The 19,211-nt window shown below is 41.6% G+C and overlaps 6 protein-coding genes across 6 annotated transcripts; 3 read left to right on the forward strand and 3 right to left on the reverse strand.

Annotated features, from left to right (window-relative positions):
* Positions 1-8,605: 8,605 nt before the first annotated feature.
* Positions 8,606-10,007, forward strand: BU26DRAFT_556993 (uncharacterized protein; the record flags this gene model as incomplete). The annotated part of the gene is made up of 4 exons (XM_033832413.1): positions 8,606-9,002; positions 9,054-9,301; positions 9,693-9,751; positions 9,800-10,007. Exons 1-4 carry the CDS (start codon positions 8,612-8,614, stop codon positions 10,005-10,007), a joined length of 906 nt encoding a protein of 301 aa, XP_033675208.1. The 5' UTR covers positions 8,606-8,611.
* A 2,625-nt stretch (positions 10,008-12,632) lies between these two features.
* Positions 12,633-14,214, forward strand: BU26DRAFT_591281 (P-loop containing nucleoside triphosphate hydrolase protein; the record flags this gene model as incomplete). Its single annotated transcript, XM_033834791.1, has 4 exons — positions 12,633-12,861; positions 12,914-13,065; positions 13,132-13,233; positions 13,315-14,214. 4 exons carry the CDS (start codon positions 12,633-12,635, stop codon positions 14,212-14,214), a joined length of 1,383 nt encoding a protein of 460 aa, XP_033675209.1.
* A 598-nt stretch (positions 14,215-14,812) lies between these two features.
* BU26DRAFT_443333 (uncharacterized protein) lies at positions 14,813-15,496 on the reverse strand (the record flags this gene model as incomplete). The annotated part of the gene is made up of 1 exon (XM_033824539.1): positions 14,813-15,496. A coding segment is annotated over one exon (684 nt), but the record flags the coding sequence as incomplete, so codon positions are not given.
* Positions 15,497-15,728: 232 nt separating this feature from the next.
* BU26DRAFT_387251 (uncharacterized protein) lies at positions 15,729-15,914 on the forward strand (the record flags this gene model as incomplete). Its single annotated transcript, XM_033822661.1, has 1 exon — positions 15,729-15,914. A coding segment is annotated over one exon (186 nt), but the record flags the coding sequence as incomplete, so codon positions are not given.
* Positions 15,915-16,229: 315 nt separating this feature from the next.
* BU26DRAFT_573023 (uncharacterized protein) lies at positions 16,230-16,727 on the reverse strand (the record flags this gene model as incomplete). Its single annotated transcript, XM_033834295.1, has 2 exons — positions 16,230-16,488; positions 16,537-16,727. 2 exons carry the CDS (start codon positions 16,725-16,727, stop codon positions 16,230-16,232), a joined length of 450 nt encoding a protein of 149 aa, XP_033675212.1.
* A 92-nt stretch (positions 16,728-16,819) lies between these two features.
* Positions 16,820-17,272, reverse strand: BU26DRAFT_512426 (uncharacterized protein; the record flags this gene model as incomplete). The annotated part of the gene is made up of 1 exon (XM_033827376.1): positions 16,820-17,272. One exon carries the CDS (start codon positions 17,270-17,272, stop codon positions 16,820-16,822), a length of 453 nt encoding a protein of 150 aa, XP_033675213.1.
* Between the last annotated feature and the right edge of the window lie 1,939 nt (positions 17,273-19,211).

Below are 19,211 nucleotides of genomic sequence, written 5' to 3' on the forward strand. Positions count from 1 at the left end.
CTTTATAGATAAGCTCTATTAGCTTATAGAAATTAAGTAGAAGCTCTCTACTACGTACTACCTGCAAACTAATAGAAATATAAAGATTATTAATTAATATCTTAATTAGCGTCTACGTCTATTTATTAACTACTACTAAGATAATTAGTTAGATTTTCTACTCTATATAGACTAGATACAAGCTACGTTACTATATAAAACTATAGAACTAATAGCGTATAAAATTAAATTTAGATACTAGCTAATATACTACTAGAATTAGAAGAAGCGTATAATAAAAGCCTCTACTCTACGTAAGCGTTTCTTGCGCTAGAAAGCTTAGAATTTTACTAAGAAGTAATACAACGCCGTAAAAAAAGCTACTAAAATTACATAAGATAATACCGCGAAAGCGTAAGCTAGATAGGTACTCTAAGTAAATAAAAAACGCTAAGAACCTAATTTTACTATAGGCGATCTTGTCTATATTAAACCTTATAGCTTTTTAATAGATTAGCCTAGTATAAAGCTAGATTAATAGATATATAGCTCTTACCTAATTATTACTATAAAAGGTTACTTCTTCTAGCTCTAGCTACCTGCGTATATATGTATATATAACGTCTTTTACGCTAATTAGTTATAAAAAGCCTTAGAGCTATTACTAGAGTAGGTAGAGTCTAAGTAGCTATCTATTAAAGTTAATAGTAATCTAGAATAGCCTATATATAAAATTCTAGATAGCTATCTTTATTAAAATTACCTTTAATACTACGCTATATAGGTTGCTTATAATTCTAACTCTACCTAGTATAATACTATAGGCTTTATTAACGCTCTCTATAAGGTAAGAGACTTTTATATAGTATACCTAGATAAGCTAGAGCTGCTATTATAATTAGATGCTTAGATTAAAGCGTACGAAAAAGAGAAGACTCTAGAGAAGATAGCGGAGAATTTAAAACCTATAAGAGTAGGAGACGCAAGAGTAACGCGAAGGCGCCGCTAAGTAATTTAGGACTCTGCTAAGCTTATAGCATTGTTTAAGAAGAGAGCTAGTAAGAAAGCCGCTCTACTAACGCGAAAATAAGTCTCTTTCTCTCTAGAGGGAAGGTGGTAGCTGTAAAAGCGCTTCTAGTTTAAAACTAACACGAATACACTTACTACGAGCTAAAAAAGATAGTTAAGAGCATAACGTAGAAGTTTTAGAAGAAGAGGAATCTAGAAGGCGTATTTTAGAGCTTAGAGACGAGCTCTCTCTATAAGGGGGGGTAATATAATAGTTTAACTTAGCTCTAACTTAGTACTTTAGCCTAACTCGGCTTCGCCTAAGTTATATAACTCTACCTAGCGCCTTAGTATAGGTACTCTATATATATAGAGAGCTCTTAGAGTATTCTTCTACTTCTTACCTTTAGATAGCTAAATTTAACCTAACCTACCCTACTAGCACCTCTTATTCTTATAGCTTATAGAGATAGTACTACCTATAGCTAACTTACCTAGCTAGGTATTCTAGAGGCGCTTATAGTAGTAGAGACTACGAACTTAGCTCTTATAGCTAGACTATCTATACTTTTAGAAGGCGTCTCTAAGCGAATCTTAGCAGTTCGTAGACGCCTATAGTAAGCGTCTATAAAAGTAGTTAGAGCTAGTGTAGCGTTATCGCGACGCGCTACTTTTAAAGAATCTAGCTAATATTAAAGAGTTAGAGTAGTTAGAGCGTAAGGTATAGTAACTCTTATAGCTATAACCTTCTATTTCTCTAGTTAATTCTCTTTAGTTATTTAACTAGAGTTATCTAGAGAATCTAGAATTCTAGTCTCTAGGTTTTAGAGTTAGTACTACTAATAAAACTTCTTAAGTTTCTTAAAGTAATTCCTAAGGTTCCCTAGTAGTTTCTAGATATCTTTCTCTAGTAGATATTCTTTCTATCTAACCTAGTACTTCTACTAACCTTATATACGCCTTTTATCTAGTATTCTTTTAATCTTAAAGTTCTAGTCTAGTTCTATCTTAGTTTATTTATTAAGTAGTACGTTATTAGGCGCTAGCTTAAGTTTAGATTTATAGAATATAGAGTATATTTATATTATTAGTAGTAGTTTTAACCTAAAGTTAATAGGTCTAAGTTGTCTATTAATTTTAAATAGTCTAATTTATAAGTAATTAAGTTTTTTACTAGATTATTTAGTGCGTAAGTTTTTTTGTAGAATAAAAGCTTTACCTCTCTTCTTAAAGGTTAGTCTCTTAATTCTTTTCTTATTTACCTATTAAGTTATTTTTTCTACTACCTTCTGTAGCTTATTATAGATTATTCTTATCTAGCGCTTCTTTTTCTCTATCTTTAGAGAGATTATAGCTATATATACTAATAATCTATATATTCTAGTCTTATAGCTATAATATACTTAGTAGAGAGTTATCTCTATAGTTTCTTATTTTACTATATTATATACTAGTTATACTATAAGTAGTAGTTTAACCTAGTTATTCTATTTCTAGTTAACGTAGTTTCTTAGATATTCTTCTAGAGTCTAGTTTATTTATTCTATTTAGCTGTTAGTCTATAAGTAAAAGCTAGTTAATATTTAATTACTTATCTCTATCTAGCTAAGTAGTGCGTTCTAGAACTTAGATGTAAATAACTTATCTCTATCTATAGTAACTTGCTCTAGTATTCTATGCTAGCTAAATAGTTATTAGCTTACCTTATAAGCTAGTTCTTTAGCTTTAAGAGTTTTGCTAGTTAGGTAGAAGTATGCGTATTTAGTAAATTAGTTTATAATTACTAAGATAGCGTTATATTTTCTTTTTAACGCAAGTTTAACTAACCTAGGTAGCTTAGTAATAAAGTCTATAGTAACGTGTTACTATAGCACTATAGGTAGTTCTAGAGGTTGTAGTAACCTATATAGTTAATATCTAACTACTTTGTTTTACTAGCATTCTATACATTCTTGTACTATCTTTATAACTTTTTTCTTTATTACAAGAAACCTGTATTCTTGTTATAGTCTTTTAAGAGTACGTTTAATTTCTTAGTATCTATGCGTTATTATGCTGTAGAATTCTTAAAGAAATTCTATTTATAGAGCTTCTAGTACCTCTCTTTTTTCTTATTTATTAGGTAGCTCTAGTTTATTATTCTATTAGTCTTAGATTTCTATAACCTAGCTAATTCGCGGTCTATTATATTCTAGGGTTCTATCTAGTCTTATACAGAGCACGGCTTCGTGTTTCTCTTTTATAGTGCTAGTATAGTTAGCTCTATAGCTAAGTATATTCGCGGCTTTATTTTTAGTACTCTTTTAGTATTAGATTATAAAGTTTAGCGTAGCTAGCGTTTCTACCTATCTAACTTGTTATTAGTTTAGCGTTTTTGTTATTATAAACGCTATAAGGTTTTTATAGTCTAATACTATATTAATAGAGTACTTAGCGCCTTCTAAGTATATTCTCTATTTCTTTATTACTACTATAATAGCTATAAGTTTCTTATTGTATACGTTATAGTTAAGTTCTAGTACTAAGAACTTTCTTAAGTAGAAGAAGTATAGTTAGTACTTACTATCTTCTCTAGGTTAGCTAAGGTATACCTCTAGAGCTTAGTCTAATATATCTATTTTAACCTATATTAGTTTATTTTTATTAAACGTTTATAGTAGTAGTATAGTAGTAAACGTTTATTTTAGTATCTTAAATACTTATTATTATAAGTCTTTCTACCTAAACTCTTAGTTCTTTTTAGTAACTTCTATAAGTAGAGTAGTAATCTATAAATATTCTTAGATAAACTTTTAGTAGTAGTTTATAAATTCTAGAAAGAATTATACTTCTTTTACTATTTAAAGTATAGGCTAGTCTAGAACCGCCTAGATCTTATTTGTCTCTATCTATATTCTCTCGCAAGTTAGATAAAATTCTAAGTAGCTAGTCTCTATATAGTAGAACTTACTTTTATTAGAGGCTATTAGAAGTCTATACTCTCTAAACTTCTATAGCGTTTTCTATACGTAGTTCTTATATTCTTCTAGTTCTCTCTTTAAGTATATAAGTATATTATCTAGATAGGCTATAGTAAACCTTTCTATATATTTATATAGAGCTATATTAATTATACTTTAGAACGTTGCTAGTACGTTAGTAAGTCTAAATAGCATAACTAGGTATTTATATAGACCTTCTCTTATTCTAAAGGTAGTTTTCTACTTGTGTTCTTCTTTAATTTATATCTAGTAGTACTCTTCTCTAATATTAAACTTTGTAAACTATTATACTCTTGCAAGCTAGTCTATTAGCTCTAAGATTATAGGTAGTAGATATTAGTTCTTTTAAGTTACTTAATTAAGTTGTTAGTAGTTAATATATAGTCTTAACTATCTATTTTTCTTTAGTACAAATAGTACTAGTAATACTATTAGACTCTAGCTTTCTTAAATATATCTCTTTTAGAGAAGTCTCTTTAGGTATCTTTAGAGTTTCTCTCTTTACTTATAGCTAAGTAGGTATATAGGTTCTAGTTTTAGCGTAGCCTTATCTTCTATAGGTATCTTATAGTCTTATAGTTAGTATTTAGGTAGAACGCTATTATTCTACTTGTTAAATAATAACGCGAACTTCTTATAGTCTTTCTTAATCTTCTAAGGTAGTTACTCTATATTAGGTTATAGCTTTTATATTTATATAATGCTAACGTCTTAAGGTTATTTCTTTACTTATTTTGTTAAACTTGCGAGAGATATTCTTCTAATCTTTACCTCTAGCTTTTAGTAAGCTCTTAGGTAGTGTCTTACTCTAGCCTTCTATACTACTTTAGGCCTTTTCTAGAGTTTTAGTCTAATCTAACTCTAGAAGTACGTCTATATTTTCTAGTTCTATAATATTATAGAACTGTTATTTCTATATTCTCTAAATATCTAATACCTATACCTTAGTTTCTAAGTAAATTTATTCTTAGCTAAAGGTAGGTAGCTAGTTATCTACAAGTTATACTTAGTATAGCTATTATTTTTCTTAAAATAGTATATTCTATAGTTTTACTAGGCTAGTAGAAATATACGTTTTTACTACTCTACTATCTATATAGGCTATAAACTTTTTATTTTCTAATATAGCTTTTATGCGTAGCGTTCTAGGTTTTAGAGTAATAACTTTATCTATAGTCTAAATAGAGCCTTTCTAGGCTAGACCTCTACCTTAAAGGCCTACTAGTTTTTTAACTTTAAAGAGGTAGCTAGTGTTAATCTCTGTTTCTTTTTTGCTATGTATACTAGGTATCTTTCTAGTAAGTATATAGTCTAGTAGAGTTTTATATATTTATTCTTAGCCTTTTTTCTATAGTATAGACACTTCTATTTAAGAAAGCACTATCTATAGTTAAGTGTATAGTAGTTAGAGTATTAGGCTATCTATTCTATAGTTTAGTATTATTTATAGTAGTATTAGTATTCTATAGTATACTACTTCTATAGTTTAGCGTAGTATTCTTTACTATAGACTTTCTTAACTAGTTCTAGTATTACTATTTAGCTAGTGTCTCTAGGGCGTAGGTCTATGTACGTAGCTACTTAAATTTCTCTCTTATCTAGTCTCTGTATACTAATAGCCGTTTTAACTACTACTTTACCTTTCTCTCTATAGACTACTAGCAGGTAGGCCTAGTAGACGTAGTTATAATCTAGGTAGTCGCCTTTATATAGCTAGCATAACTTCTACTATAGGTGTACTTTAATTTTCTAGTTATATATAAATAGTCTAGAGAGTTTCTTCTCTTATAATAGTTTAGTTAGGTGTACCTTATAGAAGAGATTCTTATATTTACCTCTTTCTATATACCTTAGTTACTACTATTTAGCTTTCTAGGCTCTAGAGTAGTTTATAGAGAAGCCTTAGTATATCTTCTAGATATACGTATACACTTCTTTATCTATAAGATATTCTACTAACCTAGCTACTTTCTTAAGAGTGTCTAACGCCTTCTAGAATTTATTATTAGTAAATAGAATATTCTAGTATACGTGCTAATAGTTCTATATATTATAGAATTCTGCGTATATCTAGCACTATCGTGCGTTAATACGTTATTAGATAGTATCTAGAGTAAGGTATTTAGTATATACAAGGTATTCTAGCACGATAGCTCTAACTCTTATTAGGTACTATTCTAAGTTAACCTTATTTCTCTAGTGTGTTATATAGCTATTATTATAGCATGCTATTTATATAAGGCTATTATAGTCTACTTAGATTATTCTAACTATTTTCTTTTTCTTTAGGTATTCTTGCGTAAAGTGTTCTTTTTCTCTATAGACTAGGCATAGTTCTTTCTTAAAGTACTGTACCTTTTCCTTACTTTTTAGAGTTTGTTTCTCTTTCTATAGAGTCTTAACCTAGTTTAGGTCTATAGAGTCTTCTTAGAATATAGTCTATAGTCTTCTAGTTCTAACTATTAGTAGTATAGAGTAATCTCTACTCTATTAACGTTCTAAATTTCGTTTATACTATTAGTTATTAATTTTTACTACTATTTCTATTATGTTGCTTAGATTCTTAGGTTATTTAGCATATATAATATTGTCTTTAACTAACTTCTTTAACTCTTTATAGAAGAGTCCTGCTAGTATAAGGTTATTCTAGTCTAGGTAAGCGCTTAGCTATCTAAACGTAGCTGTATACTAGAATACTAATCTAGTTTATTATAGCTAGAATAGCTTTTTCTAGACTACCTTATATACGTTAACTTCTCTAAACGTTTCTCTAAGGTGCTTTATAAACCTAGTCTAGCTTTTAAAGATTTTATCTATAGACTATTATGTTCTCTTTATATTACTCTTATTTTCTAGCTAGTCTAATATATAGAGTTTAGCCTACGTAAAAGCCTTCTCTTCTATATTTATTATAGCTTCTAGAATCTTATTCTTATTCTATAGAAATACTATAGTATTATACTATAGGTAGAGTTCTATAGCTACTAGAAATACGTTAAGATTCTTTCTCTTACTATTAAAGCGTTATAGTAGAGTAATCTTAGCCTAGACCTATTACTTTGCTATAGCTAGCTCTTCTACCTAATAAACGCTTATCTTCTAGAGTACTATAATAACTTATTAGAGTTCTATAATCTATTTCTCTATAGTTAGTTTTCTAGCCTAGGCCTTTTTAGATTAGGTTCTAACTATTAATATAATAGTTCTACTCTTTAACGTTAGGTAGTTATTTTATTATAAGCTATTCTCTTAACTAAGACTAGAGCTTACGTTTATAAAAGAAGGTAAGGGGTATACTTTAGGCTAGAATCTTTAGTAATAAAGAGATAAAGGTAATAATACTATAAATTATAAGTCTCTATAGTAATTTTAGTAAATAAAGTAATAACTATAAGAAGCTATAAGAAGTAAGCTTCTTCTAGTTATATATATATACTATCTTAGCTAGATTAGATGCTAAGGTCTAGCTCTTATAGATTTCTTAGATTAGATTCTAATCTATAGATTAGGTTCTAATCTCTCTAATTTATCTAATCTATATTACGTAACTCTAATTATTCCCGTAACTTCGCACGTAATCCCTTGTCTTGTAACCCTAGGCTTAGCTTACCGTTTTCTCTATTCTAGCTAGCTAACTCTGTTTTCGATTCTACAATCGTAACATATAACTATTAGATAAATTGTAGAGTATTAAGATATAAGTTAATTAATTAAGAATACGAGAAATATAGCTATATATATACATAACTAGGTTACGTAAAGTAGTAACTATATCTAGTAACATTATATTAAGTAGGGGAGCTTGGCATAGTGCTGCGGGCAGGATTTAGAGAACCCAAGAAACAGCGCATAGTTAGACTCATGAAATTCGTCCCGACTGTAGTTGGTAGAAGCAAGCAGGCGACAGCACATTCGAAAGGATTCCTGATGCTGGTTGGATTGCACAGCTCCGCTTGTCGCCATTTTGGTAGGCACTAACCTGCAGCAGATACGGCCGCAACTGTTAACAAGCGGTTAGCCTAATTTTACGAGAAAATTTCCTAGCGCTAGCAAACTTACAATGTAGAAAATATAACGCCTTCCCTTAATGTTAGCGTTTACAGCAACCGGACGGGATCTAGCGCAGGCGGTGGGGCGGCTTACTAAACAGCTTTGCTTGTTTAAGTCGGCACAGCCACGGGAACGCAAGAGTGTCGAGTGTGAGGGGATCTTTTTCGAATCCGTTATGCTTTGAAAATCACCGAAAGCACGTACAAGGTACGCACCACGCTGCGAAGGAGATGGCGGAAGTCGTTTAATCGTTCCCTAATAGGGTTCTACGCGATAATCTCTGCGTCGGAGAGCGTAGCCATGGAGGCAACGACGCACATAAGAGGGGAATAGGTAGGCGCGTCGCTAGAAGAAGACGCCCTGAGAGTTGACCCACACATTTCCCGAACGTACGTCTACTTCTAATAGCTGTGCAGGACTATAGTCTATATCTGTATTCTTTAAGGGAAGGAACGCGGGGGAAAAGCCAGTCACATTTTCACAAGCCGGCATCGTGGTTAAAAGCTGTTCGCAATATTCCCTCCGCCAAAATTCCCTTCGCTAAAATTCCCTTCGCAAAAATTCCCTTCGATTTGCATCTTCACAAAGGAAGCATGACAGGCTCTTCGCAGATCGCGGACCCGGAATGTATAAGCTATGAAGCCACTGAGATATTTGCACGACAACTCACGTCGGAATGGACGCGAGAAAAAACGCCGTATAGGTTTGATGATGCATTGGAGCGAGCGCGCTCTGCATCAGAAGAAGATACAGCACGAATCTTTCTGGACGCTGGTTTCTCGGCTTGGTTAGCTTACTTTCTTGCAACAAATAGTTCCACTCGTTATTATAAGGGGCAACAAGCTGAACAGCAAACACTTGCTGCTTTCGAGCGGCTATCCACCGAAAATCGAAAGGTGGTAGCAACTAAACTCTTTAATACTAAAGCTCACGATACTGTTCGACCTATGATAGAGCAGTTATCAAACCGATTAAAACGTCGCCGTGAGTTAACAGTGGACTTGTTTATGCTCAGCTTGTAACACAATTTAATAGGTGTCGACAACACCGAGCCTTCGTTACCTATATCTCCACGAACGACCGTTTCGACTACGCGACCCCGGAGCGAGACACAAAGCAGGTTGACGGCGAATCATCAAACGATATCCGATTGTGCTCTGGGTGGCACAGCTGAGCCTGGACACACGACGACTACGACGAGATCTTGCTCCGTTTCAGTTTCTCTGCCAAGCGAGACGCTTAATAGTGTTGAAGTAACGAAGTGGAGTGTAACATTGTTGATTGTAAGAGACCAGAAAGCTCTGGCTATATACACTAGGCTAGCGCGATCACGTGATCAACACGTGATCCTCAACAGTAAACAATACGTTCCAGTCCTCCTGCCAGGTGCCGTATGGCGGCTTCCGCCAACAACAGCTACACCCTAATGCCTCTTAGCGTATCCGATCTATTATCGAATCCGTCCTCGGCAGATGTAGCCTTGGACATTAGCTGAGATACAAGGCACTCCCCGGACATATTGAATGCTTCAGAAAGGGGGGACCAGAAGCCGGTCTGCGTGCGCTTATCGTCGAGCACTAGGCTAAAGGATCGCGAGTGGATTACTACGGCGGTTCACACTAACATGATTTGCCTACGGAGAAGGGCGAACGGTCCTTGCACGAAACATCTCAGATTGCGCTTGACGCAGCAGGCTCTAAGGCCAGCGAGAAGGAATTTCCAGATGGAGGCTTGTGAGTTCCTCTCCCATGTTGCAACCACATGCTCTGACATAACGTTAGGGTAATTCGCGATGCTCGACTCTACGCCGAAAGCAAGACGGGATATGCAATCACTTTCATATTTGCGACAGCAGAAGTACTCGCCGCTTGGCCTAAAATTATCCTTCCGAACTCACCGGAATTGGTGCGAAAGGTCGTCAACATGGAGAGCCCCAAAATCGGGGTGAACTTCGCAATTAAAGATTCAGCTGGAGGCACAAACAAATAGTTGTCGCTGCTCATGATATGCAGTTTAGAATTTCCGTCCCATACTGTCCGATACCCACCCCATATCTTCAGTGTATGGGATAGAGCTTATCATCTGTAAGAGAGGGGCATCATAGCTGTCACCTCTGCTCGGTCCTCCCACCGAGTTGAGGTAAATCGCTTGTGTTGAAATGTCACCAAAGCTACCTATAGCCGAGCCTGTCGCGACTTCCCCGACCATGGGCATTGGCATGGATGTCGTAGCCGACTGCGTGGAGGGAAGTAATGGAGTTGCACCTTGATCGATGTTAGTAGAGCCAGGGCGCTTGAAGAAAATCAATACCATTAATCTGTTGGGAGTTGTCCGTGGTCATTATACCAACCCCCTTGATTCTTTGAGCTTCCGACATCCCTGGATCTATGCCTGCTGCCTCCCACGCTCTTTTCTTACACCTGCCCTTAGCACCTGCTAATAGATTTGCGCTTTGTGCAAGACCTAGCTCGTTGTCGACTCGACGTCCTAACTCATCATACGTCGTCTGCATATATGTCGCCTTCCTGCCCGTCGCGTGTCTGTGGTTTCCTTCGGCATGTCTCATAAACTCGCTTGCTAGTCTAAACAGCTTAAAACAAAACACACATACTTCCTCGCATGTGACGTCTGTGATTAAGATGTTATTAGGCTAGCCATATATTAAGAAAGTGGCGGAAATTCACGTTGTTGAAAGTGCCGTCGAAGTTTCTGCCTAGTTAAAAACGGTTTTGTCCGTTCACATTCATGATAAGGACAAACTTTTATTTTGGGGGTAGGGTTACTAAGGTCGTCCCGGACATTACCATCATTACCGTCGCCGTTTGCTCTCGAGTGGGTTCGACACTTCTCGAGCTGAGCAGAGTGGTAGCCTTCCTGGGACTAGAGGAAGTTAGTTTCGTACCGGCAAGCTGTAATGTACTAACCTGAATTTCTGCAAGATGGGTATCTAACGCGTTACTGGTCGGAAAGGATGCAGAGCAAGTACATTCGTTGGCCTTATTCGACATATTGCCAATTGTTGAATGCAAAATGGCTTGAGCAAAGAAACGGAGCCGAAGGAGTGGGGGCGTTTCTGTCGGCATTGTGTTAATCCGACTCGAATATGAGACAGCACAACTCCAGCCACATCCCTATACTTTAGCTTAGTCAGATCTCCGTCAGAACTTTTCAATATTTTCAGCCAATCGCCGTGAGGCGTGACTCACCCCATCGAGGCACGAGGTCAAGATATAAATTACCTCAGAAGGGCTCTCAGAGTTGGGCAGCTAGGTTCGTCACCTCACTGAACACGTTTTGGGGCTCGTATCTCGAAAGTTATTGTCGAAAAGCTTTAAATCGCCTCGAATCACACCCCCTACCTTCTCTTCATCCTCTCGAAAGTAGAAGATGCCTTCATGCGAAACCTGCCACGGCAATGGTATCAAAGGGACCACATGCCCTACTTGCGGCCATCCAGAATCGGAAGACCGACAAGCAACATCTACTGGTGAGCATCTCTAGAGTCGGATCCTAATCTTATCCATCGTCTTGTGTTTGCGAGGGCCACATTAACTATTCCCAGGTGAAGGAAACAACTGAAACTCGTTCGGCTCGTTTTGCGTCAAATTGGGGCCGTGACTGTTAGCATGTAGCTGGGCGCTGTCAATGAAGATTTCATCCCATCCGTGGCCTACCAATTGGATTTCACAATGCCTGAGATACCCCGAATTTTGCCGTCCTGTAACGGAGTGTATTCACGGGCTAGCATGGGACAAATCGTTTACTGAGCCGGTAAAAGCCGGCGGTAATTACGCGTAAGGCGCCACGTCAACTTTAATGATGTGACCACAACTTTATGGTATCCCCACTAAATTGACCACAACTTCGTGGTACCCTCCATCTTGCGCTGACCACATCTTCGTGGTATGCTCCATCATCTCGCATTAACCACAACTTCGTGGCCTCTAAACAGCAGAACAGGTCGATCCTGGTACCGTACGCTTACCAATTAGCCAATACCGTAATCCACATTTTAATTACCCTATACAGGGCAGTCTCCCGACTACGGCTCTAGCAGTCCAGCTCTCTTGTCAGATATTTGTCTAGCCAAGTAGCGGTAAGGTAAGAAGACATCCGAACATGTCAGTAGCTGCTATAGCAAGGACGTAGCTGGAAATCGAACTTGGGTCGTTGAAATGATTCGGACTTGCCATGTACACCACCTGCGCCCCAGAAAATGTTCCATTGGAAGCTGGATTACACCTGCAGGTTTTGCCAGCACTTGCACGTACAGGAGGGCTAGTAATGGCCACATTTTGGTTTGAATGTGGCTTGCAGAAGAAACTATTGCCCAAACGCAGGCAGGGGCTGCAGATGCACAATCATGCATTGCATTACGACACGAAAATCCTTTGAAGGGCAAAACACCATCCTATCCTATCATTCCACTGCCGAGAAAAGAGGGAACAGAGGATCAACTGCGGGGTACCGATTGATAGTGTTCTGTTTACGTGTCATGCTCCCTGAGAGTACAAAGAATGGCGGACGTTCCCTAAAGGCATTGCTATTCTAACATCCAATCGCTAGCATCTACAGTCACTTGCCACCTGGTGCTCAACTCAAGCACTATCCACCATGACCTCATTTAGCACTGCTACTTCCCAAATTCATTCGATCCTGTCTGAGCAGATCCCTCTTCTGGACCTCCTCTTCCCCGGCTTCACGCCCCTATCTTCCTCTCTCTGGCCGCTTCTCACAGGTGCCCCGGGTCTCTATGGACGGCTGCTCTGCATCTGCGGGTTGCTCGTGCTAATTGGAAAATATGTCCCGGAATACTTTAGGACGTTGCTGAAAGCCCATTTCAGTCAGTTAACCGTCTTTGGAGAGCCTGTGCTATTTTTCTAACAGATCCATAGCTTCAAAGATGGAAGTGCCTTATAACGATGAAGCGTATGATATGCTCATTTCTTGGGTGTGTTCTCAGCCATTTGCACGATCGGTGCGCGCTTCCCTTGCCAAGGTCGCTCTCGAACCTGGGCGTGGGAATAAACCTGGATCGCAGGCCTATGTCGGAGACGATACAAATAAGAAGCAACTGCACTACTCCCCTTGGAATGGTCGCTTTTACTTCTAGCACAAACACTATCTATTCGTTTTTGAACGCAATCAAACTCGCGGAGAGCTCGGTTTTACCCGGGAGGAAGTCTCTATATCGTACTTCGGGCGGAATTCAAATGTTCTAAAGGAGCTTCTAGATAAATGCCGCCGGCATTATTTAGGACTGATTGAGGACGATACTTGTGTCTTTGAGCATTAGGGAGAGAGATGGACACCGTCAAAATTAAGGAGCAAAAGAGATATGTTAACCGTGATACTCAACAAGGAGTTAAAAGAGATGCTGGTAGATGACATCTCGGAGTTTCTGGATCCGACAACTCGGAGATGGTACTCTGCACGTAGTATTCCCTATCAACGAGGGTACTTGTTCTATGGGCCACCCGGAACTAGGAAGTCCAGCTTTAGCTTTTCTGTTGCAGGACAATTCGATTTAGATATTTACATCCTCAATATCCCTACGCTCGACAACCAAAGTCTAAAGACACTTTTCGCTGAGCTTCCTCAACATTGTGTTGTCATACTCGAAGATGTCGATGCCGTCGGCTCGAAACGGACCGGAAGCAGCGATAATGGTCAGAGCACCTCTCCTACACAGATACCTGCCCTCAAGAAGCTGTCCCTATCCACTCTTCTCAATGTTCTTGACGGTATCGGATCGCCAGAGGGTCGAGTGTTAATCATGACAACCAATTATATCGAGCACCTGGACCCTGCGCTTATACGTCCCGGTCGCGTGGATACGAAGGCCGAGTTCCATCTTGCCGACGAAGACATGATCAGTCAGCTGTTCTTCTTTGTCTACGATTCCCAGCCGATAAACGTCACCGGAGGTGACGAATCGGAGAAAGGCGTCTATCGGACTGGGAAAGAGAGCATCGCACAGGGCTGCACGTTATCCCAACTAGCCCAGGAGTTTGTCGCGAAGGTACCGAAGCTGGAGTTCAGTCCAGCTGAAATCATGTCTCTTTTGCTGACGAACAAGCAATCACCCCACCAAGCTATTGCCAGCGTGGATACGTGGATGGAGAGGATCAGAGAAGAAAGGAAGAAATTTGCGAGAACAAATTCGTGGGCGCTCGACGACAATGATGGATTCTAGGACTATTAATACTGTCTGCACGGATTATCCTATTGCGCAGCCGTGTCAAGAGGATGTGGGCCGATGTTTGCCGTTTCCACCCGGGGAATCTCGGGGACCATGAGTTCAGCGCACTGTCATACAGCACATTTCTTTTGAGAGTATCGTTTACTCTAGCATGTTTTGATCGATCGCAAGCGGTCAATCCCCTAAACCTTCTCCATTTACTATGAATACATTTCGGCCTGTGCGTGTCTGGGACAGTCGCATGAGCGATCCGGAGGGTGGACCCTGAGATGAAGCGCCGTATGTCATACAAGTAGTAGCGACGCCTCGTATTACCCCAGGTCGAGGCTGCGCTGCAGACTTTGGCCCGTGGATCGCTCTTTTGATAAAGGATCTGCGGCCATTGGTGCTTGAGGCCGAAGCTGGCGGTCGTCCTGCGAGGATGGTGCTGTTCTACGACAAGTCGGCTACGAACAGTATGTGATCCCAAAGCACACGACCTGCGTTAAAACATCCAGCCCAAGATTTCCGCGAACGCGCCCAGACGATCCCTCACTATGATCGGGAACCTTTAGGGCTAACTTTTTCTCTTCCACGTCTACCTAACCCCCTGCTACGACAATTCTGGGTATTCTAGATCCTTCCGCGCGTCCCGAAGAATCTCCTTTATCCGAGAATAGAGCGTCCTGTCTTCCTTGTTCTCCCACGGTTTGTCCATTGGGAAGACAGCCCTCCGCAACCTATTAACACATGGAATCAACGGCTGGTAGTAGGGTGTGAAGGCCTTAGTTATCCGGTTAAGGAAATGCCTTTCTCTACTGACCAGCCCCGATTTTAATTCAGCCAGTTCTTCCATACTCACATAATTCCACTTCTCAAACTCAGTTGCCCCAATATCTTTACCTGGCCCGTCATAGTGAATGCATATCCAGAATAGCACCCAGAAGAACGACTCCAGATCGTGCATGAACGAATGCTTTTCGTCGTCGAGAAGCACCCCGATTGCCATGAACGCCCGTGTGCCGGTCTTTCCCCGTGCTCCAGAAGATGTCTCCCGCTGCTCCTTGATTGCAAGGTCGAGGTCGATCAAGAACGAGCGCCAGGAAGGGTTGTCATCCTCTTCGTTCACCATGAGGTTGCTTGGTGAGATATCGCGTAGTAGCATACCGGCTCGTGTGTGCAACGACTCGTATCCTTCGATGCAGCCTTCCAACGCGGCAAGAAGACTGGTCCGGGAGCTTGCTTTATAGATGGCCTTCCCGTAGTCACGGACAATGACGCGGCGATGCACTCGGTTCGCTGTCACCCTCTCCCCCTTTGTCGGAGAGCTCGAACAGGTTCGCTTGCCGGGCGGCAACGGTGCGCCCGTGCAGCTCGAGGACCGCTTCAGCCCGGCGGCGCAGAGCCCGTCTTCAGGCCCCGATCAGAACGTCGTGTAGAGCAATAGCGCGGCGCCCACTGCCATAGCCCTGCCCATCATGTCCCCAGCCCAGCGCCATCAGCCACCCTTCCTCGCGACGACTTTGGACGACCACACCTACAATATCACTGGAATTCTCGATTGGGAGCGCGCTGGCTGGTATCCGGATTATTGGGAATATTCGAATATTTTAAAGCCCTCCAATGACGAGGATTGGCAAGCCTGGATGGAGAAAACGGCAGCGGAGAATTGGGATATCGGAGGTCTCATGGCGGCGAGGAGAGTCTTACTCTAAAAATGCAGCTAGCATGCGAGCGGCATTGGGAAAAGATCCAGATAGTACCGACATCAGAACACATGAGGAGGCGAATGGGGACGTGGGAGCACTGGTGAAGAACACCAGCCAGAACTCAGGCACAACCAACGGGAGACACTTAAGAGACAGGAGGGAGGAGTATCTCTCTCACGCTGACCGGTATGATCGATTGCGTCGACGCATTGTGATTGAGAGCATTGGAAACAGCTTGTATTTGGGAAGGAAATTGAACACAAATGCAGGAGGCTCTTTGAAGCTTTGCAAAGTTGCCCGCGAACAACATGGTCTGACTGGTCATTCCTGAACTTGGCTTCTGTCATCAGAGTATGCTTGTAGCGCACAGAGCTGGATGAGATTTGATGAGTTGAGTTGCTCTTTCTTGATAGATTCGCCGTCAACTCTTTCAAACTCAAACTGGCGGCTAAGATCTTCCCGAAGTAGGATGTCACGGATTTTCAATAGCGACGTTGCTACCTCGCGAATGAAGTTCCCTCGTTGCTCGTCTAGCACATCGAGGAAGGTCTTAAATAATTCGGTTGAAAGCTTCTCAATGCTGCTTCCTCTTAGCAATCGGTGCGCTGAATTATGAGTAAGAGCTCACCGATAATTCTGAATCTTATACTCTTCGCCTGTAGGGACCAAAGCAAGGATCCCGATCGGGAACCGTTGTCGCATCAGATACCAGTTACGTCCGGCATTGGGCCTGTTTCTGAGTGCCAGCAGTTTCGTCGAATATTCAGCTTCCGAGAGCTCTCGTCGGTTCTGATGAATCTCTGGATAGGCCTGTGACATCATGTCATCTAGCGCCAATAATGCAGCACTCTTAACACTATTCCGTTTATTCAGCGGTTCCGCCACGTCGTCTGACATGTCCAGATTTTGCTTTAGGCGTCTTCGAGTCCGCGGTTTCTGTCTATCAGTTCTTGCTCCTTTTCTTGGCGGTATTCGACCAACTGCGAGAGAAAGAGTCTCCGCAAGATGGAATTTTGATAGTCTTCAGTCTCTAATTTGTCTAGAGCACAGACTGTCCCGTAGACTTTGTTATCGCGCCCAACCGTTGATGGATCTTGAGCGCCTCGAATTGCGATACAGGTCTCGCGCAGCTGGTAGAATGCGTCTGGGCTTGCGACGGCATAGAACAGATATGTCATGAGCAGCAACTCCTTCTCGCTAGCGCTCGTGCGATCCTTGAATGTTCGATATACCTCAGATGGCCGAGGGCTATTTTCAGGAATAGCAGGGAACTCCTTCAGTGATAAAAACTGGTCGTTCGTATCGGGAGCAGTCACTTTGGCTCTCTTAACCGACTCTGCTCTTACGCTCTGAGTTGCCGACATTCTCTTTCGTTTTCGCTGAGGTGGCGCAGCCGAAACTGCAGTCACTTGCTTCCGTCGACTCGATAATGCCCTAGTCGTCTGCACTTGCTTGCTGTTATTTCTCTGCCCACGGCCAATTACAGAATTATTGGCGCCCTAGACTGCGGTGAATATGGCAGCACATGATGCCAAATGCAATGCGGCCGGGGTACTTTAGAGCCTAATCCGACCTGCCCGTTCTCGCAACGCCGCGTCTCCTGTGGCCGGCACGACATCTGCGGGCGGCTAATAAGGTGCTAATTAAAAAGTAATAAAGGGCCGGCGGTCACGGGCGACGTCTGCTGCCCAGGTGTGCACCGTCTAAACAGCGCTGTAGAGAGCGAGGAGCCCAACCCTCAGGGCTAGAAGACGCCTATTATCGCCCCGCGCAGGCCCGCACGAGGTAGGCGCCGCCCCTATAGCACGCGTGGGCGGCAGAAGCGTCCAGCTTCGCAGTATTAGTTAACGCTCCTCGGAGGCACAACGCAAGCTGTCGCAGACGCGTTAAGCTACTCGCGGTAACAGTGGGCGGGAGACAGTAGACAGTATCCTAACGCCTATAGCCCCCACGCGCTGTCTGCCTTCTAAATTGCCCTCCCTCCGCCATGCAGCGCCCTCGTCTGTAGTCTCTAACGCTACCGCTATTATGCTCGCGCGCTGTACGTAATTGCTTCTCCCCGCACAACGTCGACTGCGCGGTACAGTAGTGCTAATGCCTAACATGGCCTGCCGTCGCCGTTAAACTGTCCTTAGCGTCCTTAGGCCACTCGCGCAGAGGCACTCTAATCGCATCTAGCGTCTGCGGGGTTCGACGTCTGCTCGCATGCTTGAAATGCCGTGCAGCCTAGCGCTCGCGGCACCGCGAGACCGTCTCGGATATTTCCTCGCCGCAGCGCTGCTATTAGCTAGCGGCGCAGAAAAAGCGCAGAAATGCGACTCTTAAAAGCGAGCGCGCTAGGATGCATCCGCTCGCGCTAGGCGCGCAAAGGGGCCTGTTGCGCTAGCGTTAAGGCTGCTTACTAGACATAACAGGCGGGCGTAGCTTAGAGGAGTGCCGCTAGTGCGCCGCACGACGAGGCCGCTAATAGACGGCGCTGTTACGTCTTTACTGCTACTCGCGGCGCCGTCGCACTATGCGCTTGCTTTGCTTTAGGCAAAATTCGTCTCTAAGGCTGATGCACTGTACAGCCTCTTGCGAGTAACCCGCCTTCCGCGATAGCTGCGCTCCTCCGCGCAGTAGCGCTGTTTAACTGCGTCGCCCCGTGCTAGCATGCCCTAGTAGGCAGGCCTGTTGTCAACTGCTCCGCCTAGCGCGTCGACTGCGCGCCGCTAACAGGGAGCTTTATGTACGTTTTGTGCTCGTCCTTTCTAGCGGGAGCTAGCTCTAGACAGGGGGGCTTGTTTAAGCTGTATTATTTAAATAATTTCCCCTGCAACCGACTAGAGGCTAATCCCTCTAGCACACCTTACTAACCTTTCTTGTCGTATATTATCGCGGCCCTTACGCTCGTCCCTATTCTAGTTACGGGCCCGCTGCAACCTCTATTCTAGACTACTACTACTCTCGCTAACAACTCTCTACCAGACACAGCTATATCCCTCTTTTTTAGCTCTATTTCTGCCTCTGCTCTGCCACGCAGAGCTTAGCATGGCCCTTAGTCTCTCCGCCACCTAGACCAGCGTTTTCTGTCTCTTGGTGCGTCTAATCATGCGTCTTATTATCCTAGTCTTCTTCGTCGCTGTGAGAACCTGTCGTCTCAACTAATCCAACATTATAGGGAACATTTAGGAAGAGACCGGCGTTGGAGTTGTTAATGCTACGACTAGACTCCTCTTCGTCGACAGTCTTAGTTAAATTAGAGCTTATTTTAGAGCCCTCTACATCCTAGCTTTCTAAATTTTGGGGGTACTGCTCATGGGT

The sequence above is a fragment of the Trematosphaeria pertusa genome (assembly GCF_010094035.1).
Source record: "Trematosphaeria pertusa strain CBS 122368 unplaced genomic scaffold BU26scaffold_40, whole genome shotgun sequence".
NCBI lineage: Eukaryota > Fungi > Ascomycota > Dothideomycetes > Pleosporales > Trematosphaeriaceae > Trematosphaeria > Trematosphaeria pertusa.